We start from the raw sequence: 27,673 nt of genomic DNA, 5'->3' as shown, positions 1-27,673 counted from the left end.
AAAACCTCCCAGCCCAGTTTCATGGCATTGCAATTCCACAAATGAATCATTACGCTAGGTATGCCTGGAATCCGTCCAAAGGTTACCAGCCGTTACTCATGGTTACTACGTTGTTCTTTCCCACCTCAACCTCTCCTGAGCAGGGCCTTCGTCCCGGTCCCTGTCCTGTCCTGGTCTCAGCGAGCTGAGCTAAGTGAAGCTTCTTGAAAGCCTGAAAACAAACATGTTATTACTGTAGGACACGATAGGCTAACCGTTTGGGAGATATCGATCTCAATCAAACCACCCCTTACTGCTTGTGGAACCCTAAGACCACACACACACACACACACACACACACACACACACACACACACACACACACACACACACACACACACACACACACACACACACACACACACACACACACACACACACACACACACACACACACACACACACACACACACACACACTTCCTAATCAGCTAAGAGTTGCTGGGATTGATGTGGGCTGTTACAAGGGTCGACGTCTAAAACACAAAGAGTTTGAATAGAGAGACCAACGCAGGAGGATATCCTACACAGCCATGCACTGTACCTTTGAATAATAATGTGTGTACTGTACCCTACACCTAAAGTGATGCTAGTCAGATGCATGTGTAAATATATGAAAACATAAATATATTGCATTTAGAGAGTAGACACATGCACATATATTTACACATCATCAATTTAGACATTAACAGTACGTGCTCAGTACGTGCTCAAGTTTTAATACAGAATCCTGGAAATTCCTGTACCCTCAAACAGGCACACAAACCATTAACATACATGCACATGAACACACACACACACACACACACACACACACACACACACACACACACTCTCTCAACACACCCACTCTGCCAAAGAAGAGTGGTCAGGTTGTGAAGAACACGATGACCCAGATCTTTTGCATAGCCGTAGCGTACTACCCAGACAGTATTACCCAGCATGCCTCTTGTTCACAGCACCAGCCCATGCCTGAGTGGCTCCTATAGGCAATGCATTAATGTAAGAACCTGGCGTCAAACAAACTCATCCGGCCGCGACAACGTTAGCCCAGTGCTCCCCAACCCCAAACCTACCCCTCAGTGTTGTATTCTAAGTTCTAGGTCTAAGTTCTAAATTCCAGACACAGGCCCAACTAATCTGGAAGTATAGTAATGATATTAATACCTGGTATTTGTAATAGTAATTCAGTTGTTCGTTTCAGATTTTGATTTGTTTGATGAGCCATGTTCTGTCTCTCATTTTGTTTGTTAGTTTGTGTCAGTGTGAGGAGAGGGGTGGGAGCCTACAACCTCTCCCCGTGCTGTTGGCAACTCTGGCCCACATTTAATCAACTACAGATATTGAAAGAAACCGCACTACTTGCTGAAGTAAAACAGCATAGACCAGCCTTCGTTGCATTTTCTCTGGTGACCAGCCTTTGTTGTGTTTTCTCTGGTGACCAGCCTTTGTTGCATTTTCTCTGGTGACCAGTCTTTGTTGTGTTTTCGCCAGTGACCAGCCTTCGTTGTGTTTTCGCCGGTGACCAGTCTTCGTTGTGTTTTCGCCAGTGACCAGTCTTCGTTGTGTTTTCGCCAGTGACCAGTCTTCGTTGTGTTTTCGCCAGTGACCAGTCTTCGTTGTGTTTTCGCCAGTGACCAGCCTTCGTTGTGTTTTCGCCAGTGACCAGTCTTCGTTGTGTTTTCGCCAGTGACCAGCCTTTGTTGCATTTTCTCTGGTGACCAGTCTTCGTTGTGTTTTCGCCAGTGACCAGTCTTCGTTGTGTTTTCGCCAGTGACCAGTCTTTGTTGTGTTTTCGCCAGTGACCAGTCTTCGTTGTGTTTTCGCCAGTGACCAGTCTTCGTTGTGTTTTCGCCAGTGACCAGTCTTCGTTGTGTTTTCGCCAGTGACCAGTCTTCGTTGTGTTTTCGCCAGTAACCAGCCTTCGTTGTGTTTTTGACACTGATGACCAACATAAGCTGGTCACCTGAAAAACCAGCAAGTCACATTATGCTGGCTTGAAAAGGGATTTCTTATTCCGATCCAGACTGATTAGGGATATCCAATAATTGTACCTTTCATTCATTCACTCACTCACTCACTCACTGAAAATCTGCATTCAGCATGACTGCAATGGTTAGAACAATTTATGAATGAGACTACCTAAACCATCTAAACTGGAACAACCATTTCAGTAACGGGTGCAATAAATCCAAATAACAGAATTGATTAGTTGAGAAAAATATGTAGTTTAAGTTAGTGGTATACTACTTTGTGTAGTATAAGATAAATTAATTGATTAATTAATCAATCAATGTACATGCAAAAACATAGATATTGAAACAGACAGCAATAGAGTATGTTTGTAAGTATGATAATGATGGGTGTGGTTTTGCAGACAAGCTGGACCAGCATACACAAAAAAAATAGGTTATTCAGGGGTTCTTTGTCAGGGATGTAACACTTTTGCATATCAGGAAGGGTTCTCTGCTGCTGTGATGGTTGTGAAGAACTACCATGTTTTCCGTTTATACCATAAAATGCACTGTTAAAAAGTCCTGTCATTTTACGATACAGTACAGGCTACTGGTTGCAGTGAAAGTAAGGTAAACAACAGGTTACTGAAGTTTTTCAGACAAATGTATGGTGTTATTGCTGTAAAAGGACAGTATGCTGCTGAATGTTGGTTACTTGAGTCTATACCTCACTTGGGATTTGAACTCACAACCTGAATGTCCTGCTAACACCACCAGGTCTGTGGGCATGACAGAGATTGGCCACAGATTAAAGGCAAGAATACATTTCTGCACTTTGCTAAATGTTGCCAAGAACCAAGTCAATAATTGTCAGATTATCTGACAACACCGATGGAAAAAATAGCCGTGCTTGATGTAGTGTGCATAAATACTTTGGGGTTTTCCACCAGGAGCATCTTTATTACCAATAACATATATCCGCATACTCAAAATTAGGATACAGTTAGAGTACAGTCTTGTTTCCTGGAGTACAAAAAGGTCAAAGGTACACTTAAGGTACCTTCAGAGGTACACATAGGAACTGGCATGGTATTGGTTGGTTATTTTTAGGGTACATGTATGGATAATCTAGTATAATGGTAAATTTTTCTATCCAATATTTTAAATATAAGGTACAATCATCACTTCACTTTGAAGTGTAGGTGGGGGAATGTATATATGTGTTTGTGCCAACCGCCAGTTCAAGTGTTGTACCAGTTTAAGGGGGTGTGATGGGAAACCGAGGCTTTCTGAAGGCTTCAGAAATTCAGAATTCACCAAATTGTGTCGAAAAACGGTTGATTACTCAGAGCTTCATTATCTGTTCACAATGTACTCCCTGACCGCTGGCTACGTCCCTTCCGTCTTCAAGAGAGCGAGAGTTGCACCCCTTCTGAAAAAACCTACACTCGATCCCTCCGATGTCAACAACTACAGACCAGTATCCCTTCTTTCTTTTCTCTCCAAAACTCTTGAACGTGCCGTCCTTGGCCAGCTCTCCCGCTATCTCTCTCAGAATGACCTTCTTGATCCAAATCAGTCAGGTTTCAAGACTAGTCATTCAACTGAGACTGCTCTTCTCTGTATCACGGAGGTGCACTGCTAAAGCTAACTCTCTCTCCTCTGCTCTCATCCTTCTAGACCTATCGGCTGCCTTCGTTACTGTGAACCATCAGATCCTCCTCTCCACCCTCTCCGAGTTGGGCATCTCCGGCGCGGCCCACGTTTGGATTGCGTCCTACCTGACAGGTCGCTCCTACCAGGTGGCGTGGCGAGAATCTGTCTCCTCACCACGCGCTCTCACCACTGGTGTCCCCCAGGGCTCTGTTCTAGGCCCTCTCCTATTCTCGCTATACAGCAAGTCACTTGGCTCTGTCATAACCTCACATGGTCTCTCCTATCATTGCTATGCAGACGACACACAATTAATCTTCTCCTTTCCCCCTTCTGATGACCAGGTGGCGAATCGCATCTCTGCATGTCTGGCAGACATATCAGTGTGGATGACGGATCACCACCTCAAGCTGAACCTCGGCAAGACGGAGCTGCTCTTCCTCCCGGGGAAGGACTGCCCGTTCCATGATCTCGCCATCACGGTTGACAACTCCATTGTGTCCTCCTCCCAGAGCGCTAAGAACCTTGGCGTGATCCTGGACAACACCCTGTCGTTCTCAACTAACATCAAGGCGGTGGCCCGTTCCTGCAGGTTCATGCTCTACAACATCCGCAGAGTACGACCCTGCCTCACACAGGAAGCGGCGCAGGTCCTAATCCAGGCACTTGTCATCTCCCGTCTGGATTACTGCAACTCGCTGTTGGCTGGGCTCCCTGCCTGTGCCATTAAACCCCTACAACTCATCCAGAACGCCGCAGCCCGTCTGGTGTTCAACCTTCCCAAGTTCTCTCACGTCACCCCGCTCCTCCGCTCTCTCCACTGGCTTCCAGTTGAAGCTCGCATCCGCTACAAGACCATGGTGCTTGCCTACGGAGCTGTGAGGGGAACGGCACCTCAGTACCTCCAGGCTCTGATCAGGCCCTACACCCAAACAAGGGCACTGCGTTCATCCACCTCTGGCCTGCTCGCCTCCCTACCACTGAGGAAGTACAGTTCCCGCTCAGCCCAGTCAAAACTGTTCGCTGCTCTGGCTCCCCAATGGTGGAACACACTCCCTCACGACGCCAGGACAGCGGAGTCAATCACCACCTTCCGGAGACACCTGAAACCCCACCTCTTTAAGGAATACCTAGGATAGGATAAAGTAATCCTTCTCACCCCCCTTAAAATATTTAGATGCACTATTGTAAAGTGGCTGTTCCACTGGATGTCATAAGGTGAATGCACCAATTTGTAAGTCGCTCTGGATAAGAGCGTCTGCTAAATGACTTAAATGTAATGTAAATGTAATGTACATTATTGACATCTGCTGGTCAGCAATAAATAGCAGCGTGTGACTATCAGATGGAAGTATTTTTTTCTCCACTGTTTTCATCAAAACTCTTATCAGTTGGAATACCAGGTTTGTATCTGTCATCATGCTTCCCTTTTTTGCCTTCAAGTTGACTATTTTTCATAATCTGAATCTATGGCGTCATTTAGGATGCTGAAGATAGAACCTTTTACTATAGTAAATAAAACAAATGATTTGAACAACAGTGCAGAAAGTGTGCCTTCAACAGGATTTGACCTCATACCCTTACTTGTACACAATCGTTACTATATTTGTAAGTACAGTGTCCAGTAGAGGTCGATGTTAGAAAGTGTCTTGGAATCGGAAGAAAGCACCGGAACCGCTGCGAAATCAGTGGGATCTCGCATTTTGCAACACACGGTTTGAAAAAAGCATGGACTCAAACTAAGTCTCGGATGTCATTGATGATGTACTACTGATAAAGTGATGCACGCATCGGCACTTCGAAGTTAGCTGCTTAGCTATTTCAAGAATGCCTCAGAGCTTCGGTATCAAACGTAACATGACTAAATTTCACAGGAATGGAAATGAGTTGCCTTGACATTGCTTTGAATTCTGCGTTACCTAAATGGCAACAAGTTGTCAGTAAGTTATTGTAACAATTCACAGTAACTTAATAGCCAGTAACTGCTAGTAACGCACTGGCAACTAACTGCCAGTTTCTTACTGGCACCTTAACTGGCAACCAGATGTCAGTAAGTTATTGTAAAATTCACAGTAACTTACTTGCATTCAGAATGACTGCCGGGGGCTCACTGTACCTTCACTGACAACCATTTCAACAGTAACATCTGTTACCCCCAATATCTATTTTGCTGTCTCCACAATGACCTACTTTCCACAACCCGAGTCGTATTGATAACCTTACCAATAAAAGCTATGATGTCAACTTTATTCCCATGTCAAAGTGTCCTTTGACACTGCACATTCATGAGCGCAAGATTTCTGAACAGGCCTTGAAACCATGCCAGGACCAGCAGAAACACCACCCCCGACATTAGGTCCACTTAATACTTGAGCAGCCATGGAAGCGGCATCATTCCACACTGTAGCTCCACCAGTCTGTTTTACAGCCTCTGCATACGATACATCATGACTCATTTTATATTTCTGAGCCTCTCTCTGCACCTGGCATCCTCCAAATGCTGCACTATGTTCCCCCACACAATTACAACACTTAACCTTCACATTGCTCCCACATTTACAGTAATCATGTTCCCCTCCACACTTAGAACATATTTTCCATCCTTTACATTGAACAGCTATCAGTCCCATTCTTTGACTTTTAAAACACCGCAATGGGGACAGGACCAATTCTACGACATTGAAACGAAGGAATCCTATCTTTACTTTCCCATGACCTTCTCAAATCTTAGCAGCACTGATAGGCTTCACTTCTTTGACCTTTCCTACTGATCAACACTTTGGCCTCTCACTCTTCCTCCCTTCACATTTTCTTTAATATCATCTATAGGTATAGATATTGGGACCCCAGTGATGACTCCCTTCAATATAGCATAAGCACCAGTGACATGGCTTTCAATCTTCTTCCCATTAAGCTTTTCCATTTTCAGAATCTTCTCTTGCTGAGCCTGGCTACCACACAATATTAACAATCTACAGTTGAAGTCGGAAGTTTACATACGCTTAGGTTGGAAGCATTAAAACTTGTTTTTCAACCACACCACGCATTTCTTGTTAACACACTATAGTTTTGGAAAGTCAGTTAGGACATCTACTTAGTTCATGACACAAGTACATTTTCCAACAATTGTTTACAGACAGATTAATTCACTTATAATTCACTGTATCACAATTCCAGCGGGTCAGAAGTTTACATACACTATGTTGACTGTGCCTTTAAACAGCTTGGAAAATTCCAGAAAATGATATCATGGTTTTAGAAGCTTCTGATAGGCTAATTGACATAATTTGAGTCAATTGGAGGTGTACCTGTGGATGTATTTCAAGACCTGCCTTCAAACTCAGTGCCTGACATCATGGGAAATCAAAACAAATCAGCCAAGACGTCAGAAAAACAATTGTAGACCTCCACAAGTCTGGTTCATCCTTGGGAGCAATTTACAAATGCCTGAAGGTATCACGTTCATCTGTACAAACAATAGTACGCGTATAAACAAATATAAACACCATGGGACCACGCAGCCATCATACCACTCAGGAAGGAGACTCGTTCTGTCTCCTTGAGATGAACGTACTCTGGTGCGAAAAGTGCAAATCAATCCCAGAACAACAGCAAATGACCTTGTGAAGATGCTGGAGGAAACAGGTACAAAATATCTATATCCATAGTAAAATGTGTTCTTTAATGACATATCCTGAAAGGCCGCTCAACAAGGAAGAAGCCACTGCTCCAAAACCACCATTTAAAAAAGCCAAGACTAAGGTTTGCAACTGCACATGGAGACAAAGATCGTACTTTTTGGAGAAATGTCCTCTGGTCTGATGAAATATAATTATTTGGCCATAATGACCATCGTTATGTTTGGAGGAAAAAGGGGGATGCTTGCAAGCCGAAGAACACTATCCCAACCGTGAAGCGCGGAGGTGGCAGCATCATGTTGTGGGGGTGTTAAGTTGCAGGAGGGACTGGTGCACTTCACAAAATAGATGGCATCATGAGGTAGGAAAATTATGTGGAGATATTGAAGCAACATCTCAAGACATCAGTCAGAAATTTAAAGCTTGGTCGCAAATTGGTCTTCCAAATGGACAATGACCCCAAGCATACTTCCAAAGTTGTGGCAAAATGGCTTAAGGACAACAAAGTCAAGGTAATGGAGTGGCCATCACAAAGCCATGACCTCAACCCCATAGAAAATTTGTGGGCAGAACTGAAAAAGCGTGCGCGAGCATGGAGGCCTACAAACCTGACTCAGTTACACCAGCTTTCTCAGGAGGAATGGACCAAAAGTCACCCAACTTATTGTGGGAAGCTTGTGGAAGGCTACCCGAAACGTTTGACCCAAGTTAAACAATTTAAAAGCAACGCTACCAAATACTAATTGAGTGTATGTAAACGTCTGACCCACTGCGAATGTGATGAAAGAAGTAAAAGCTGAAATAAATCATTCTCTCTACTAATTATTCTGATCTTTCACATTCTTAAAATAAAGTGGTGATCCTAACTCACCTAACATCTTTACTAGGAATAAATGTCAGTAATTGTGAAACTGAGTTTAAATGTCTTTGACTAAGGTGTCTGTAAACTTCTGAGTTCATTTGACCTACCTCTTTTTCTACGGCATTAGTAGTCAGGGTGTAAATGAGGCCCTGTTGTCTCATAAAACCCTGTAACTGCTTTCCACTCTGACACATTATTTATTTTGCTTCCTACCTACCTTGGCGCTCTTTATGCTTTCTTAACTAAACGCTCCACTGCTTTCAGCATCATGATCTCTCTTCTTCCTATGTCTTTCCACTACAGACCATTTCAGTCCTTAACCCTCATCCTCCCGCTCCATACCATCAGAACTGACACCCATATTATTCGCATTCAAGCACAGCTGTTGCTTCACCCGCTTTTTCTCCATTTCATCTGCACTACTCGCCACTTTTTCCAACTTCCAGACACCACACACTACACCTAGATGATTGCACCGGTTTTCAATATCTATTAGTAAAACCGCATCTACCCTTAAAATACAGCATCAACATTCTGGCGGCACACTGCTCTGTACGATAGTTCTACCTCAACCTTCATCAACATAACGATAAAACACTTCAACTGGTGCAATACTTCCACAAACAATTGGCACAAATACAACATATTTTAGACCATGCCTCCAAATATGCTAATGAGCCCCACCAGCACATTGCCCCCACCTACATTTCAAAGTGCAGTGAAAGTAAGGTAAACAAGTCATTTTACAACAATAACACCTTAATTCAACTGTAAAAAAAGCAAGCGTTTAAAGTTAAATGGGTTCTCATGCACAAAATGCGTGTCAGCCAATGAAAAGCGTTGATTTACTTGCATGTGATCAAACGCAAAATTATAGCTGGTCCCATCAGATAATATGGTACAAATGAACTCTAAGTTAACTTAAACAGGTGGTACTGATTATACCCTGGCACAGTGGCGTCAGCCAATTAAAATCGTCAAAGTAGTTGGACGCGTTCCAACACTTGTTCATGGATTGTTCAAGTCCAACAGATCTGAACGTGAAAGCAACTATCACATGTATTTGACTGACTGGTCAAATTGCTCTCTGTAAAGTGCCTAGTCCACGTAATTGTCTCAGATTGTGGCAAGGGTTTGAATCTCACATGAGCCCCCCCCCCCCTTTTTTTTAAATGTTGATTTACATGTATTGTGTTAGTGCTTGACTTGGACTAAAATAGGTGCCGGTACTGTATATATTTAAGTGCAGGAACTGTACAATACTTTTGAGCTAATATTTGATAAGGGGTGCAGGAACTCAAGCATGAGAACATTTGAGGTGCAAGTACTCAGTTCTGGTGAGCTCCTGCCCAAGTCAAGCACTGATATTGTGTTGAAAAGGGACATACAGCCACAGTTTGAAAATTATGATTTTGAATGAATTTAAGAAGGAGCTACCTTCTTCAGCCTTGCATACAAACACACTGCTATTGTCTAATAATTATATTGCGTAGGCTATATTACATGGACGTGTACACCTAAATGTAGGGCTACAATGTTTTATAGGCTGTGCGTGATTAGAATCATCCACTTCATCACATGCGTTTGGAATCGAGCATCAAGGACCGGCAGTCAACAGGTTTTTGTTGTTGTAAGGACCTCATTTATATTTCCCCCATAAAAGCACATAGATGTGTGTGAAACTGGTAAACAAAAATGCGGGGTTTTGTCATGTATGCAATAACGTGAAAATCGTGTCTTACGTTAGTAGTAGCTAGTAGCCTAATCAAGGATGCATCAGTGCAATATTGGCACACAACATTTTGCTACAGTAGTAAATCTCAAATTTGTTAGGTTTAAATTATCCCTCTAGTGTCCAGGGTTGACCTTTTTTAAGAAATGACATTGGTTTGTCAATATAAAGTCTAAGATCTTTTCTAGGTTGATGAAGAAGTTGTGCCAGGACATAATCAGTACGATTCGTTGAGGTTAGTATAGGGCTAACATGTGCTAGGTTATCTGATGGGACCAGAACAATTTTGCGTCACATGCAAGTAAATAAACACTTTTCATTGGCTGATACACATTTTGTATGTGAGAACCCATCTAACTTGAAATGCTTGCTTATGTTAACAAGTATGACCCCACTGTATTTTTACTGCAACTCTGTAGCAGATAACTTCTACTTATAGGATACTTCCAGCACATCTGTAGTATCCTATAAGTATAACTGTAGAACCTGTCATTGGCTCTATCTGGAACCAGAGGGTTCTAAATGGAAATCAAAAGGTTCCCCTACAGAGACAGATCAAAGGGTTCTACATGGCACCCAAAGGTCCTGAACAATCATTCTGAAAAGTACCTTTTCTCTCATGGCTAACTACCAGGAAGTTTTAAAGACAGGATGAGTGGGTGGGGAGCTTATATTCATGAGCTCGCCTTGACTGACAGCTCTACGCCTATGTCAAGAAGCAACTTGGATGCAATGAGCAGCATTGCAGTAAAATCACATCAAGCTAATTTAGTGATTCACAAAGCAACTCAAACGTTGAATTAACAAAAAATATATACATCTCCCATTTGGGATGTCTCTCGTGACACAGCAGCACTGACGGATGCGTTGACTTGACAACTGAGTCACAGTTTTGAACAACCCTCATCTTCTAAACCCTGGCAGTCATCCTGAATGCAGACTGTGGGAATCCACTCTGGTTGGATTCCAATAGGAATTAAACATCACGTTGTAAGCCAGCATAATTTGACTTGATGCTGGTTTTGCTTCAGCTTATGCTGGTCACAAACAAAAACACAATGAAGGCTGGTCATCAGCGAAAACACAATGAAGGCTGGTCATCAGCGAAAACACAATGAAGGCTGGTCATCAGCGAAAACAGAACAGAAACACAACAAAGGCTGGTCTGTCAGCATAACCAGCTAGACCATGCTGGTCAGACCAACTTGACCAGCATAGACCAGCTTGAAATGTATGCTGGTCTATGCTGTTTAATTTCAACAGGGCTGCAGGTTTCATACAGAATGTTGATGCTGTATTTTAAGGGTAGATGTGGTTTTACTAAATCAAAATATCCAATGACAATGTCTGCGAGACCTTGTATACAGTGTAAACCACGGTGTGGTTTCTCTTTCTGTGATTGAATTGGATCCCAATTTTATGGTTGATGACATGTGCTGTGACTGCCTTTCCGCCCTCATTCATTCCTGCCCAAGAACACATTCTCTATTATCAGTAACGATGGAACAAAGTAATTCATGACAACAAAAACAGCACAAAGAAAGGACACATTAGGATGAGATGTGGCTGCTTTGAGTTTAGAGAACAGTGGATGATCAAACCTATCCTGTTATGCCACCTATAACCTGATGATTCTACTGCTTGGTCATGTGTGGTGAGGTTTATATCCAGATTGCTGCTCTATTGTAACTTCACAACACACACAGACAACACAACGTTTCATCTTTTACATGGGTGGTGTTAGATTTTGGCTTGCTCTTAAATTGGTGGTGTTAGATTTTGGTCATGTTCCCCTGCTCAGATGTTGCTGACAGCACTGTCAATGATGTGGCACGCAACCATTGGTTGATGCATGCAACGTCTGAGCAGGGGAATTTGACCTTTGGCTCACTCTTAAAAGGTGGTTGAATTTAGGCTCACCCTTAAAGGGGAGGTGGGAGTAATGCAAATTCGAACACTAATCTAGCGTAATAATATGTGCATAGAGGCTATCCACAACATGAAAAGCTGTGTTTTATGTTTACGTTCTACTACATCGCTGGGAAGGAGGAGGAGGAAGGGAAGAAGGCAGGCTTGGACCATGAGAGGAAGTATGGGCCTGCATTCACAAACCGTCTCAGAGTAGGAGTGCTGATCTCTGATCAGTTCACCTCTGGACATTCAAATATTATCTTATTCATTTTATTTGTTTTGATCTAAAGGTCAATTTGATCCGAGATCATTACTACTGTGATGGGGGCTCTGAGAGGTAGGTGTAAAGGGTGAATAAGGGGGAGGCAGCCAGGTTCTGTTGGGCCCGGTGAAGCTGCCAGTGTTTTCATACGATCTTCAGACACACACACACACACAGTAAATGTTCTGCTTATGTTTCTGTTCCCAAATCTTGACAACTTCACCAGGTCCAAGTTGGTCACGTTGTTATTCTGTGGAGGTGCTGAATAGAGCTTTGACTGTATGTACTGTTGCCCTGTCCCCCGGTCTGTCTGAAATCTGTCTTTCTGGAGGTTTAGAATTCAGTGTTGGAGGCTAAAACATCTGGATGCTGAGTCTGCTCTCTCTCTCTCTCTCTCTCTCTCTCTCTCTCTCTCTCTCTCTCTCTCTCTCTCTCTCTCTCTCTCTCTCTCTCTCTCTCTCCTTTTTCTAAGAGATAAATGAGTGTTCTTCCCTCTCTTTGTGTATACCAGAGGGAGCTAAAAGTCACTGGAGCTTGATACCAGCTGTTTTATCCATCAGTACTCTCCCCTCTACTGTATTCTACTGTACTCTACTGTGTTGTACGTTACTGTGTTGTACTGTGTATGCTGACACTACGGACAGAAAGCACCATTTTGTATTGATGTGGCAAGATTTTGATGACATATTTTCATAACTCATTTTCCTGTTTTGTCCTGTCTCTCCCGTCTGTCTGTCTCTGTCTTTCTTTCTCTCTGTCCCTTGTCTGTCTGTTTGTTTTCTTTGGCCTTAAAACCTGATTTGAATTTTCGGTTTGACTGTGATTTGACTTGATTTGGTATGATTTGGGTTTTAATTGTTTTTGTTTTTTGAAAACTTTTTATTCATAACAATTGTTATTCCTTGCGATTTCTAACCCATTATATATTTTAACACCACATCTTTGTCATCCAAATTATATCCATGTCCTCCTTAAACATGAACAAATAACATAATAATCATTAAAACATTGAAATTACCACAAACATTTATGCAATTTTACTTAATATTTATTTTGCACCAAATGTCCTGCTTTTAAACTGTTTTGAACCCTAAAACTACTTTTCCCAAAACACCACTGTTGATAACCCCTGTCACCTCTACGGTAACCCCTTGACCTCTAACATAATGTAACCATGACAACCCGCTCACCACAGCAACAGGCTATGAGAAGTCCCGCAGCCTCAATAACATTTCGGGCATGTCAGGAGCGCCTATGCGCCTCACCCCCATCACCAACCCTTTCGAGCCCCCGGGAACCAACCTCCGCCGCTGTCACTCCCCCATCCCCTCCATTTTGTAGCGTCATGATGTGGAGAAGCAAGCCAACAAGTCAACTACAGAAGCAGCATCAGGAAAGAGAGACATACCAACACCACTGTAATCCCAGTACTCCCACTGATATTAGTCCTATAGTGATAATGATAATGAACTGTAGGGGGTGCCATTTAGCCACATGTAATAATGTTCTTTATTGAAAGCCAGGTTAAGGGGGGCATCCAGTGTATAAGGGACTTAGTGGATATTTTTGCTATTCATTCTAAGACTACAGGCACTTTCCCACCACATGCAATGTGCAATATGTTAAGCCGAAGCAAAATGTTAAGAGGTATTCGGTGTTAGTCTCCAGCAATGTTACACCTGATGGAGCAATGAGAACCCGCACACACACACACACACACACACACACATCAACACACACGTATACTCGCTCTCTCTTTCTCTCTCACACAAACACACACACACGTATACTCTCACACACCTGCCTTATTAACAGGGATTGAGTGTAGGTTAGCGATTTAGACTGATAAATAATGTAGTGAGCTAAAATAGCAGGCCTCCCTGTATTATAGTAAATGTGTGCTGTTTTTGCACTCCGTATTACCACTAATCCTAAAGAGCTCCTTAGTCAAATGAGACTTCCTCTAATACTCTACACCCCCACACGTCATCAAGCCTCAACAGCAAACCCATCCACTCACACACACCTCTTGTATTTGGGAGAAGAACATACTTACACTAACTAACACCAACAAAATATATAATATATACTAAAATGCATGCATTCGTTTTTTGAAGAAAAAATCTAACGAAAAACAGTAGGAATAAAAATCACACAAAGAAATTCTTATATTTAACAGAAAATCTTTGACAAGAAAAGAGGCAAGCCCAAAATAAGAAAGGTATTTTTTTAGTATCACCCATACAACTGTACTGGTTAGTGCTAGATCTCCCAGAGGAGCTGACTCATTGGACCGTTAAATGTGTTTCTGTGTGCTGAAAATAGACTGTATCACACACACCACACACTTATAGACTCACCGACCGATCAAACAACAATGTATTATTTTAAAAGCTGAGGGGGTTGCTAGAGAGTTGTATTATTCTAGAGTTCATTCACTACTACTATTATTATCATTATCATTATTGATATTATCAGTGCCATGTAGAGAGCTGGAGAGAACGCAAAGCGTTCTGGGGCTTTCGTGCAATACACAGACTCTGATGAAAGCCTGAACAACAACCATCATTGTTTTAAAGAAGAGCATCCTAACCCACACAGAGGGAGGACATAATAACAAACTATTTTTTTATAATGGTTGTGAGGTTTGAAGGGCAGAAGGGATGGAGGGAGTCGCTCTTCTTTCTCTAGGGGGCGGCGTTAGGGGTGGTAGAAAAGCAGGGGTGGGGGGTGGGACTCTCATTCCCATTGGTCGGGAGCAGTAAAAGGGGAGGGGCCATTTAAGCAGAGATCAGTATTTCTCATCATTGACCATATACCAGCCCTTACCGGCCATCCCTGCCCTCTTGTATGCAGGTGTGCAAAATTAAATGTAGCTCCTTTCTCTTTTTCTAAATATGGCTCCTCAGAAATCAATCTGTACACATATCAAACTATACAGTCTGCACATGTCAGTGTCAGGTGGGTGTGGCTATACTCAGAAGTGGCTTTGGGTCACCCGTTAGACGAGAGATCAATTTCGGTCTTTTTCATTTTCATCAACGATCTCCCTCCACTTCCTCAATCCTTCGTTGTCTTCCTGTATCGAGCATTTCACCACATCGCCACACTCACAATGACTCTTATGATTTGAGTGTAGTGATTTTTTTCAGTTTTCTTTTTTCTCTTTTGTCCTTTTTGACCCTCCCACCCCCCACCTCCCGGTCCTGGCTGCTGAACCATCGCACCTCACATAAAAAGAGGGCACCGTGAATGGAGGATGGACTGACAGCGCTTGGTAGAAGAACAGAACGAATCAATGACAAAATGAACAAAAAAGGCAATATACATATATAGAAATATGCAATGTATAGAAATATATTTGTATCTATGTATAGTTAATCCTATGGAGATGTGCTGTATGTCTGTGGCACACATGGGACTTGTGTGGTTTTGTGTGCACAGACATGCATCTACCTCTGGCCCAAGATGCAAAGAGTGCCAATTCATCAGAATTACAGATCATTCCTTTCTTTCTCACTGTTTTCTGGGGGATAGAGGGGGGAATGAAGTGTTGAAGGAGGACAAATGTTTTCCCTCCATACCAGACATTAGAGAAAAAAATAAAATGATTTCTTTTGAAATTGTTTGTTAAAATGTAGAACATGACGAGGTTATAGTGACAATGTTAAAAACATCCTATCTTGATATACCCAATGTCGACATTTAAATTGTCATTCTTATGGATTGTATATTTTTCATTTAAGCGGTTGATTTACACAAATGTTTATTTTTGTATTTTCCGATGTCACCGTCGATTTTATCATTGATATTTATTGGCATCGAATGTTGCAATCGATTAAGGTAATGCTTATGTCTCTAACTGGTTGCATCCAGTTCTGTTGCTTGAAATTTGTCTGTTTGATTTTATGTGTTTATTTTTGGTTTGACATTCCCATTTCTCCCCCTCCTCATCTCTCACTCTGCCACCTGCTCCTCTCTCACTAGAGACAGAGGGTTGTGTAAGGACTGAAGGTGACATCTTTTCACATTTCGCAGAAAGTGCATTCTCTATGACCAACATTAGCATTAGCCATATACAGGTGTGGACTGTATACACTCTAGATAGCGTTAAGCTAAAAGAGCCTATTAGGGCAACCTCGTTAAGCGAGCGAAGCAACAACAAAAAATGCAATAAGACAAAACCGTTAGATTATTCAAAGCTCAAGTATTGCTGTGAGGAGGTTTAACGTTTATTAGATTAGAATATGAACTGTTGTCGTGAGTCACATGACATATCTCCTCCATATCTGCACTTCATATCTGTACTTATCCGATAGTCGCCTGATTTGCCCAGTCGGTTCGTGCTCTATTACCAAGTCCTTGTCACTCATTGTCACATTAGCTTGCCCATGACATAGGAGTTGGCTAGACAGCACAAACAGATCTGGGACCATGCTAATCTAATAGTAGTGCGCGAGAATCTGAAAAGCCTTCATCTTGTGTAGAGTTTGAGTTTGAGGTGGGAGTGTCAGGGAGGGTGACAGCTTGTTCTATAACTATGGTTGGGGTGGATTCCATTTTGATTGCAGTCAATTCAGGAGATGCATTGAATCTCAATTAATTAATAGAAAATTGCCTGTTATATTAAATGTCGGATTGTTTTCAATTCATGGTTTGTGTTTTTATTCACCTCCAGAGTTGATATAATATAAATGGAATTCACCCCAACTTGCACTAGTATTCTTACACCCAGAGTAATAAATATGATCATATAGTCATATATGGTAGTATACATAGATATATTCCATATATATGGTTTTGCTGACATCCAGACACCAGTCTACAAACTACCAAATCAATATTTTCTAATGTTCTCTCTTCATCCCTACATCCCTCCCTTCCTCCCCTGTCTTCTCCCTTGATCTAGTGCTTTGGGTGTTTGTTCTTTAATTATAGGAATTCTTCTTATACCTGTTATTGGTCCAAATGTTCTGTACAGTTGTAAAGTGTTGACTTATTTCAATCTGCATGGGGTTTCCATTGCAAGCAATAAGGAATTGATATGTCTATATCCAAAATCAAAGACATATGATTTGAGAAGACATCAGATTTGATCATGAGCTTAATGATTGTGTATATATTTACTGTATATATTAAGTGCATATGAATGTGTATATTTCTATACACAACATATAGACTAACAGCATGCTATTAGGGGGGAAAAGCACTCGCCTCTCACAGTTTTGTCTGAGAAGAGTTGAGCTTATATATATATGCATGTTAAAGATGTTATAGGGTGGAAGAGACCATTGGTACCCAAATGGGGAGGGGGGTTTGGGAAAGTTGTATTTTTTAAGGATGGGGAAGGGTAACCAGTGGTCTTGTGTAGCTGCTCTGTTATTTCTTATAGACCTTACCAGACAAACTGGTAATAATAATTACTTTATGATTTATAATTTTTGTTATCTTTTTACAGAGAACTATTCTGAGAGCCCAGTGCTTATCAGCTATATGCAAAAAGAAGCAGTAACTGTGAATTAATACTAGAGAAAAAAATGATCTACTTCTTCCTTTTTCCATGTTAATCAGAACAGAATCTTCAAAACTCAAAATGTCCCTCCGTGAAACCACATCGGCCAAAGCCCACCCAAACCTTACCGACTTTTCAACACACTTCATCACTTTCTCTCCTCTCTGTTCTCCCTCTCTCTTGTTCCATCAATCCATCCTGTCCTGGCCCCCTCTTGCTTGAAATATCCTGAGGTAAAGTACATACCCAACATTTAGGGGTTTAGCATTTGAAAGTAACAGAAATTACTAGTTTTGAGCAGGTACCAAATTCCCCTAACCTCCCCTATGAGGAGGGAAAGCTCACACAACATTTGCATTATTAGTGATCCTTTCTTTTGATAATAAGTAACCACAAGGTGTAGCAAAATGAAGTAGCATTTAAATGCACATCATATCCAAGGTTACAGGTTATTAGTTTATGACACATATTGAGTCAAAGCAGATAGCAAAATTAACCTCAACTGTCACTAACAATCTACAAATAGACTACACTTCCCCCTGGAGGTAGAATTCACACGTAACCAACCGTAGGCTACAGACAGATACACGACTCATTGTTGAGCAAAAATACTTATGCTCGGTCCTTCTGCATCCTGCACATTTTTTAAACTTAGGTTGCATCTGAAATGGCACCCTACTCCCTATTTAGTGCTTTGCTGCATCTGAAATGGCACCCTACTCCCTATTTAGTGCTTTGCTGCATCTGAAATGGCACCCTACTCCCTATTTAGTGCTTTTCTGCATCTGCAATGGCACCCTAATCTCTATATAGTGCACTACTTTTGACCAGAGCCCTATTATAGGGGATAGGAATAGTCAATGCCCACTGGGCACAACGTGGAATAGATATTGAATTGACGTCTGTGACCGATGGGTGGTGACTTTTCCCCCATTGTCACTGGGACAGGAGGGTGCTGCTCTTTGACAAGCAGTAGGAGGCGAGCATGTGACTTTCTAGAATGGATCAGTAGAGGTTGTCAAATAGGTGGTTATTTTGCTCATTATTGATGGGCAAGTTGATGGTTTAGTTAGTGGTTTCAGTTAGTAGAGTGATGTTCAGGTCTGTGTATCATAGCATGTTTTTGTTCAATCATTGCAGGTTAAAAAAAAAAAACTCTGGAAAGAAGTTCTTCAGACACTTTTTAAACAATCCTAAGAAGGGAGAATTACTTTAAGATGCTAAAATGGAGGATGTTTGTAGTCTAGCCATCAACTGACGTAGAAATGAATTTAATAATATCATCAGTGCAATGTTTTTGACTACACCTCTGTCTTCCCCCTTTTCCACATTTCCCCTTTCCCTCTTCGTCAGTCTCCCTCCATTCACAACTCAGGTATATTTCTCTCTATGTTGGTTTAAATCAGTGCTTCCAGACGTAATGTCTATCAGAGCCGAACAGAGAGAAGGTTTGAAATGTTTTGCTTCCTCTCTACTGTATGTATGGACCTGTAAATATTGTATGTCCTCATCCCAGCTCACCTATGTACCCTGTTATGTGATTCTGAGATTGTTTTGTCCCTCCACTCTCCTCTCACCCCATCTCGACCTCTCCACCTTCTCTTATTCTTTTTTTAATTGGTATTTTGAGATGTGCTATCTCTACTGCTTCCATTACAAATCTCCAAAATGAAACAACCCCCACCATAAACGTTAAAGTTCCATCTTCCCTAAAGGTGGATTACAAACGTCTCCCGAGGATAGGAAATGGACAGAAAGACTGTCAGACATTACGTATGATGTTTTGGGGGGAGTAGGAACTGTGTATTAAAAAAGGATTGTCATCAAAGGAAGAACCATGAGATGGAGGACAGTTTGAGGAAGAAAGAAAAATACTAAATGAGAGGAGGAAGGCAGCTGATCACTTCTCAGTGTAAGAATGTGTTTTGTCTTCTGTGTGCTGTTTCGCTCTGTGCTTCGCGTGCTGTGTTTTCGCAGTGTGTGTGTGTGTGTGTGTAACTGTGTTTTGTGTTTGCGTGCTTCGCCCTGTTTCATGTCTCATTTTTTCCTCCATGTTGCCTATCTGTGTGTCTGTGTGTGTGTGTGTGTGTGTGTGTGTGTGTGTGTGTGTGTGTGTGTGTGTGTGTGTGTGTGTGTGTGTGTGTGTGTGTGTCGGCGGTAGGCTGCCTTCATAAAGTATTCACACCCCTTGATTTATTCCACATTTTGTTGTTACAGACTGAATTCAAAATGCATTAAATATAAAGAATCTCACCCATCTGCACACAATACCCCATAATGACAAAGTGAAAACCTGTTTTTAGATTTTTTTGGCAAATTCATTTCAAATAACTTACAGAAATATGTCATTTACATAAGTATGGGGTATGCCCCATGAGTCAATACATGTTAGAATCACTTTTGGCAGCAATTACAACTGTAAGTCTTTCTGGGTAAGTCTCTAAGAGCTTTGCACAACTGGATTATACAATATTTGCAGATTATTATTTTTAAAATTGTTCAAGCTCTGTCAAGTTCTTTGTTGATCATTGCTAGACAGCCATTTTCAACCCAATTTAATCCAAAACTGTAGGCCACTTGGGAACATTGAATGTTGTCTTTGCAAGTAACTCCGGTGTATATTTGGCCTTGTGTTTTAGATTATTGTCCTGCTGAAAGGTGAATTTGTCTCCCAGTGTCTGCTTAGCTCCAGTCCATTTATTTTGATCCCCCCCAAAAAACTCCCTAGTCCTTGCCGATGACAAGCACACCCATAACCAGATTGCAGCCACCACCATGCTTAAAAATGTGAAGAGTGGTACTCAGTGATGTGTGTGTTGGATTTGCCCACAACATAGCGCGTTGTATTAAGGACACAAAGTACATTTCTTTGCAAAATTTTGTGCAGTTTTACTTTAGTGCCTTATTGCAAACAGGATGCATGTTTTGGAATATGTTTATTCTGTACAGGCTTCCTTCTTTTCACTTTGTCATTTAGGTTAGTGTTGTGGAGTAACTACAATTTTGTTGATCCATCCTCACTTTTCTCCTATCATATCCATTAAACTCTGTAACTGTTTTAAAGTCACCATTGGCCTTGTGGTGAAATCCCTGAGCTGTTTCCTTCCTCTCCGGCAACTGAGTTAGGAAGGATCCCTGTGTCTTTGTACTGACTGAGTGTATTGACACACCATCCAAAGTGTAGTCAATAACTTCACCACGCACAAAGGGATATTCAATGTCTTTTTTTTTTACCATCTACCCATTTGGAAAACCTCCCTGGTCTTTGTGGTTGAATCTGTTTGAAATGTACTACTCGAACTGTGGGACCTTACAGATAATTAAACCCTATTATTGCACACAGAGTGAGCCCATGCAACTTATTATATGACTTGTTAAGCAAATGTTTACTCCTGAACTTATTTAGGCTTGACATAACAAAGGGGTTGAACACCTATTGACTCAAGGCATTTCAGCATTTCATTTCTTATTAATTTGCAATATGTTCTAAAAACATAATTCCACTTTGACATTAAGGGGTATTGTGTGTAGGCCAATGACACAAAATCCCAATTTCATCCATTTTAAATTCAGGCTGTCACACAACAAAATGTGGAAAAAGTCCAAGGGTATGAATACTTTCTGAAGTGCTCTCAGCTCTTGGTCTGTGTTTAGCTAAACTAACATTCCTGGTGGGCTGTAGTCCTGTATGGGATTGACCTCCAAAATCACTGACTCAGTCCTCTTTCCTAGAAAAGCACCCTATTGGATTATGACTAACCAATGAATTAAGAGGTAGACAAACACCAGCAGACCTAACAGCCCACAAGAACTGAAACCACCCACGCCAATTGTATTGGTGTCTGTGCGTGTGTCTGTGCAAAACTTACAGGCTTTTCTGCCTTTTCGTATTTTGTGTACATGCATGCCAGATGTGCTTTGCAAAAAACAGGTATTTTGTTTGCTTTATCGTCTATTGATCAGTTGAATCATTTGCTTTGAACAGTTGTACTCATCATAACTAAACCCATCCAGTCATAGAATCAAACACGTGACTATAAACAATTGAGAATGTGAAATGCATTCAAGCTCATGTTAGGTTAATCATATCAACTAAACTACCCTGGATCATGTAGGTTTTTAAACATCCAGTCGTAGCTGGTTGATTTTCTAGGTTTGCTGGAACTTCCACTGATTCTTCTCCTTGTTTCTCTCCTCTTTTTTTTCCAGTGTTGAGTTTCTAAAATTACCCTTTCTGTCCAAGAAGAGGAACAACCTTAGGACACAATTCACCCAGAGCTCCCTACTGGATTCACTGTAGAATGAAGGGATACGTAACCGGAGAGGGAGAGAGAGGGAGAGAGAGAGAGAGCAAGAGAACGAAGGAAAGAAAGAGAGAACTGAAGGTGATGATGAGCGCATGATAGAAGACAAAGAGAGTCAAAAAGATTAGTTCATCCCTCCACACCAGAAGCATCCTTCGTTCCTGTAGTCTCCTCTTGTCAGCACCATCCCTTAGAAAACAAAACTCCAGACCAACTCGTTCCTGTGGACTCCTCAATCAGCACCATCCCTGAGAAAACAAAACTCCAGATCAACGTGACAGACTTACAGTGACTCTGAGTACCTGGAAAAGTATCACACTGAAACACATAACGTATGTCAGCATACTTTACAGAGTCTTATTACACTAAGTCATTGACATTGAAATCCCAGACAAATAATAAAAGAAACAAACAATAGAACAGAATGCCCCTAGGAAAGAGCCAAAGGGTTATGGGATAGTAGGACAGTGTTCCACAACTTGGTCGTCATCCTACTGTGTCATAGACCATGTACGCTTTTAACCACTGTCAAATGTTCCCTTGGACAAATGACATCTTACCGGCTCTCAGATACAGTATATTCAATTGTTTTTAAATCTTCCTATTTAGTACTTCAAAGATCGGACGTACAGTAGGGTAGGCTATATAATAAACAAGATACTGCAGTGGTCTAAGATGACTCAACATAGTCAGCGTGGATGTGACTACAGAAAAGGAGAGCCCGTTGCTAGCCAACGGCCAAATACATTTACATCACGGTAATTGTACTGTTTTACAGCCAAACACTATGCAAAGCTATGAGGCTGAACAACCATTGCATCCAGTGATTCTTGAGTCAGCCCGCTATGGTGACACTACTTATGTTCAGTCAGTCAAACCTGTTGGACTGTTTTCATCGATTTTACAGCCCTCCTCTTACCTCTCACAAGAGACACACTTCAGAAGATACTGAATTATGGGCCCCAATAGTAGAGCAACCAGGCATATAGTATACCAGGCCATTGGCCATTTCATATAAAACTGTGCGTAGATCTGAAATACGATACACTCCCTGACTGACTGATGCTGACGCGTGTTGCATGAGAGTGTGTCGGCTGACCCTAACAGATCTACTCATCGACCACTTTGAAGGATTTGGACCTAAAGAAAACCAGTGTGCGCGTGTGAGAGTGTGTGTGCTGAAGAGTTGAGGAGGACGCCAAAGGAGAGAGACACTGGAAGCATCCGCAAAGCGCATGCCAAGAACGGGAAGCGACTGCTGGAAAACAAGGACATACATTGCCCTCAACTTCTCGCTCTCAATCTCTCCCTCTCTTTATCTACACCCCTCTGCATCTCAGCATTGCTCATCCTCCGTAGCAAACTGCATGGCATGATCGGGAAAAAAAACCTGAAGAACGAAATGTAGAGAACAAAAGGATGGAGAGAGAGACCAGAGAGACTTTATTTTTTAAAACCAAACAATCAAACAATCATTGTCACATCAACCTTTTTCAAAAATATCCAATTGGTAACTATTTGCAAGTGTCAAGATAACAAATGGTCAACTGCTCGCGGAGAGAGTGGCTACTGTAAAGGTCGCTCTCCTTTCTTTAGAAAGAGCACTGCACCTCTGGGGGGATCAGAAAGATTCGCAAGGAAGTGCGAGAAAATAGCGGGAACAGGGTGAACTTTGATAAACAATTCCGGGGAAAAAAAGTGAAAATGCATTTTTATTCCTTTGTTTACCAGCATGACTATTCTGCATGAGTCTACTTCTGCAAGCCCTCACCCCACCCCCTCCGTAAAAAAAAGAGGGCTAGGAATTGAAAAAATGAACAAAATCGAGAGGAAACAAAAAATATTTATGTTATATGCAACTAATAAAAAAAGAAAAAGAGCAGGATTATATATATAAAAAAAAGATCTATATTTTGTTTTGGGATAATAAAAAAGGAATAACGAAAAAAAAATGATATAGGATTGCAAGATACACCTTGGACAATGTTTTCTTAGATAAATAAGATACAAACACCACCAAATCTACCAGAGATGAACTATGCGAGGAAACTTCCCCTGATACTACAACTACTCTACAACTACTCTACAACTACTCTACTACTACTTTGATGACTACTCTTCTTGTGCTCTGCTACTTCTTCTTCTACTGCTCTCACTCTCTGGTCCTTACCGCCCTGATTGTGTCCCCTGCTGCCAATTCTCTGTCTTCCACCCCACTGTCCATCCAGGTCCCCTCTCCACTGTCTGTCTGTATAACTATGTTTAGTTGGACTGTACTCAGATCCGATGGGTCATATTCACTAGGATCCAAACGGAAGCAAACTGCCCGGAACGGGAGGTACTATCCCTGAACTTGTCTAACACGTTTTCCGCTGCAAAGCTGTTTGCTACGGTGTGCACTAATGAATACGACCATGATGGACTCTGTTGTTGTTCTTTCAGTCTCGTGCTCAAGGTGGGAGATGGCAGCTTCACCACCGGGACGCGGTTGTAGACTCTATAAGGTCTCGGCTAACTAAAGCAGTGTAGCGATACCTAGCGGAGATCAGACCTCACACCGTCCCCAGGCTAATTGCCTACAGAGCATTGGGAGAAAGTATCTGATCAAATGAACGAGATTCGCGATGTTTGTGGGGTAGAGAAGGAGAGGGATCGGGTGCAAGGTGGATGGGAAGAAGAGGGGAGGGGCACAACTGGCTTAGGTACAGCTAAAGACAGAGGTGAATGGATCATACCCCCCATCATACAATAAATTACATCGATTGGATCGTGTAGCCCAATAACACTGTAGCTAGCTAGGACCTGTAGCACTGCACTGACTGGCAAGATAGTGTCATATTAGCTCAGCCCTGATATTGTAGCTGTACGATGCATAGCTTTGTACTGCTATGACATAATGTACTGTAGGCCTATTTCCATGATTATAGGGATGTACATAACGTGTCATTGTGGCATTGAACATAATCCCCCAAGCTCGCTAACTCTACAGCCCTTGTGACGGTCAACAGTGTTTGTTTTACACATACTGGTGCCCCCGGCGTTGGTGAAGCAGCCATCTTTGCTCCATTTCCTCAGGTGGGGATAGCATATTTCCAGGAAAACTGCTGTTCAAATATGCACGAACGGAATGCCGAACGGTCTATCTATGCTATCATATTGAGCTTATCTAGATGAATTCTTGTTGTTTCTGTTGATGAACAAAAGCTCATGTTGACCTTCCACCTCCACTGCCTGTTTTGCCGTATGGCTGGATGCATCACACCAGGCACCTCACTGCATGTTAAACAACAGATTGTGGGGTTTTATTTCCCCCTGTTTTTCCATGTTTATTTTCAAGTGAAAACTAATGTTGCTATGTTCAGTTTCTAGGCCTGTATGTATAGGTCATATCTCGCCAGTCACCGCAAACCCTCTAGCTAGGCCTACATCAGTGTTTGGATAATATGCTGCTGATGTAGCCTACTCGTTGTCGCCCTCTACTGGGCTCCAGTGCGTTGCGGGGGATGTAGTTTAACCCCAGTGAAGAGTGTCATCATCTGAGCCGTGGTTCTCGTCTCTGGTGACACTCTGGTCTAGCCGAGTGCCAGCAGAGCAGGGTTCATCTCAAGGGTGGTATTTAATGTTACAATGGAGGAGGCGTGTTAATTAGGTTTGGGGTCACATTCATTGACCGTGTCGAATACAATTTGGGTCACATTCATTTGCATATTGCTAGTTTATATTTTTGTCTCAAATGAGTGTTAACTTGTGTTCACATGCCAAAACTGTTGCTTTGTTTATATTTGTTTATTTGTTATTACACAATGATGACGATTTTGATGATGTTCCAGAGATGCTGGGGGCTAACTGTACTGAGAACTGAGCAACTACCTATGCAAGAGTTTGACTGTAGCATATGATTATACTTCAGTGTTTCATTGTGCCAAAGGAGTTCAGTGTGTTAGGTCTGTCTGTTATGTAGGAGGGCAAGAATGGGGCAGGGTAATGGTGGAAAAAAAGGGGCAGCTACTATATCTAGCATGGTGCATTGTTTACTGAAGTGTGTGGGGGTTAAAGTAATTAGAATAGGGGGGTCAGGGGTCTCCCCTGGAGTTTCCCACTCAGGATATGTCCCTGTATACTCACTGTTTTCATTTGATACACTCTGTCATTCATCACCTTAAGTCTGATTCCTCCCCCCTTTCCTTCTCCTCGACCCCCATCCCTTTCATATTCATTCCCTCTCTCCCTCTTTCAACTCCTGCCTACTCCTTCTTTCACTCTCTCCCTTTCCAAAAAAAGTGTATTATGGCACTATGTTTGTTACCAAAAGGATGACTTGAAATGATAGAGACATAAGTAATCATAGATTATGGAAGGATGCATCACTACTAGACATTTCATTCTGAAGATGGAAATTATTGTTTGTGGGGTAGAGAAGGAGAGGGATCGGGTGCAAGGTGGATGGGAAGAAGAGGGGAGGGGCACAACTGGCTTAGGTACAGCTAAAGACAGAGGTGAATGGATCATCCCCCCCCCCCCATCATCCTTCTGGTAGCACAACCCACACAGACCGTTCCATTTAAAATGTGTTACTGTCAAAGTAACCTTACCACCTCAAAAAAGAAAAGAACACACAAAAAAACCTCTTCATGTTTTCATCTTGATTTTATAGCATGCATACACACATCTAGTCTCTGAGTTTTGGGATGGGTTTTCACAAAACAGGTGGTGAATTTCCTGTGAATAACCGCCACCTTATGTGAATGGCTGTACTACCACAGTTGTGAGTCTGACTGGCTGTCAATAGGAATGTGTGTGTGTGTTTGTGTGTGTGTGGGCTACCTGAAGACACGTGCAGGTGGGGGGGGGGTGATCCAGCTCCTGAACATGGCCACACCCACTTTAGAGGATTGACAGCTCAACACTTGCATAACTTTACTTGAAACCCAAATACAAAACATATCAAGAGAGGAGCAGAGTAAAGCCAGAAAACCCGCTGTCATATAATTCTCTTTCCCCGACGTCTTCCTCCCTCTCATCCCCGTCTCCTATCCCCTTCTCTTTCTCTCCCTCCACACATGTTTGAGGAAGAAGCTCTTTTTGCATCCTTGTTCTTGTGTTTTTCTAACATATTGTTTGAAGTTCAATTCTAATGCATGCGTGGGAGAAAAAAAGACTACTTATTTGTGAATGGCCAGAATGAAGTAACTCTCTTTTCGCCGTTAATCTGTCTTCCTCTCTCTCTGTCAGCCAGTGGTGAGAGGATGGGGGGGTATGCAAGCTGAAACATACTCTTAAAAAAAGAAATCTATATCACTTTTTATTATGTAAATTTTTTTGTTATATTTTTGTTTTACTGCAGTGTGGCTTGACTGAATTGGTAGAAATACACTGGCTATCTTTCTGTGTATTGCACTTGGGAGGTGAAATAGGCTCAGTTTCATGAGTCCGATATCTTTCCTGATACACATACAACAGTCCGGGATATCTCAGCAGTGCTAGTAGCATAGCGCCAATCTGTCCATTTTGTTACATTTTTACAGGTCCATCTGTCTTTTGCATCTGTACATCTCTACATATAATTTTGCCTGTCACTTCTTCTGTCTATAACAGTAGATTATTTATCTACTAATCTATCACTCCAGATACAGATATGTCAATATCATTGCTTTTACTTACATTTTTATCTGTTATTTCTTCTTATTTGGTGCTTTTATTTATTTTATTATCATTTGGTGTCTTGTTGACTCTTTTGTCTGATTTGTGGTTTTGTTGCTGATTTGTGTTATGATTTTTACATTTGAAAGAACATTGCACTACTAGC

At 41.8% G+C, this 27,673-nt stretch overlaps 1 protein-coding gene across 3 annotated transcripts in view; it reads left to right on the top strand.

The window, feature by feature from the left end:
• Nucleotides 1-21,909, top strand: part of LOC118358914 (potassium voltage-gated channel subfamily C member 1-like) — a 133,871-nt gene extending 111,962 nt beyond the window's left edge. The window contains exon 4 of one of the 3 annotated variants that reach the window (XM_052480223.1): nucleotides 21,773-21,909. In XM_052480223.1, the coding sequence (XP_052336183.1) occupies nucleotides 21,773-21,786 (14 nt within the window). In that variant the 3' untranslated portion in view covers nucleotides 21,787-21,909. Of the gene's footprint in view, nucleotides 1-13,246; nucleotides 14,445-15,291; nucleotides 15,566-21,772 lie in introns of those variants that run through there. The other 2 variants (XM_052480222.1, XM_052480220.1) reach the window with 2 other exon arrangements.
• Nucleotides 21,910-27,673: the final 5,764 nt, after the last annotated feature.

Source organism: Oncorhynchus keta, chromosome 26 (genome assembly GCF_023373465.1).
Source record: "Oncorhynchus keta strain PuntledgeMale-10-30-2019 chromosome 26, Oket_V2, whole genome shotgun sequence".
Taxonomy (NCBI): Eukaryota; Metazoa; Chordata; class Actinopteri; order Salmoniformes; family Salmonidae; genus Oncorhynchus; species Oncorhynchus keta.
The sequence above is the reverse complement of the archived record's forward strand: the minus strand, read 5'-3'. Positions and strand labels throughout refer to the sequence as shown.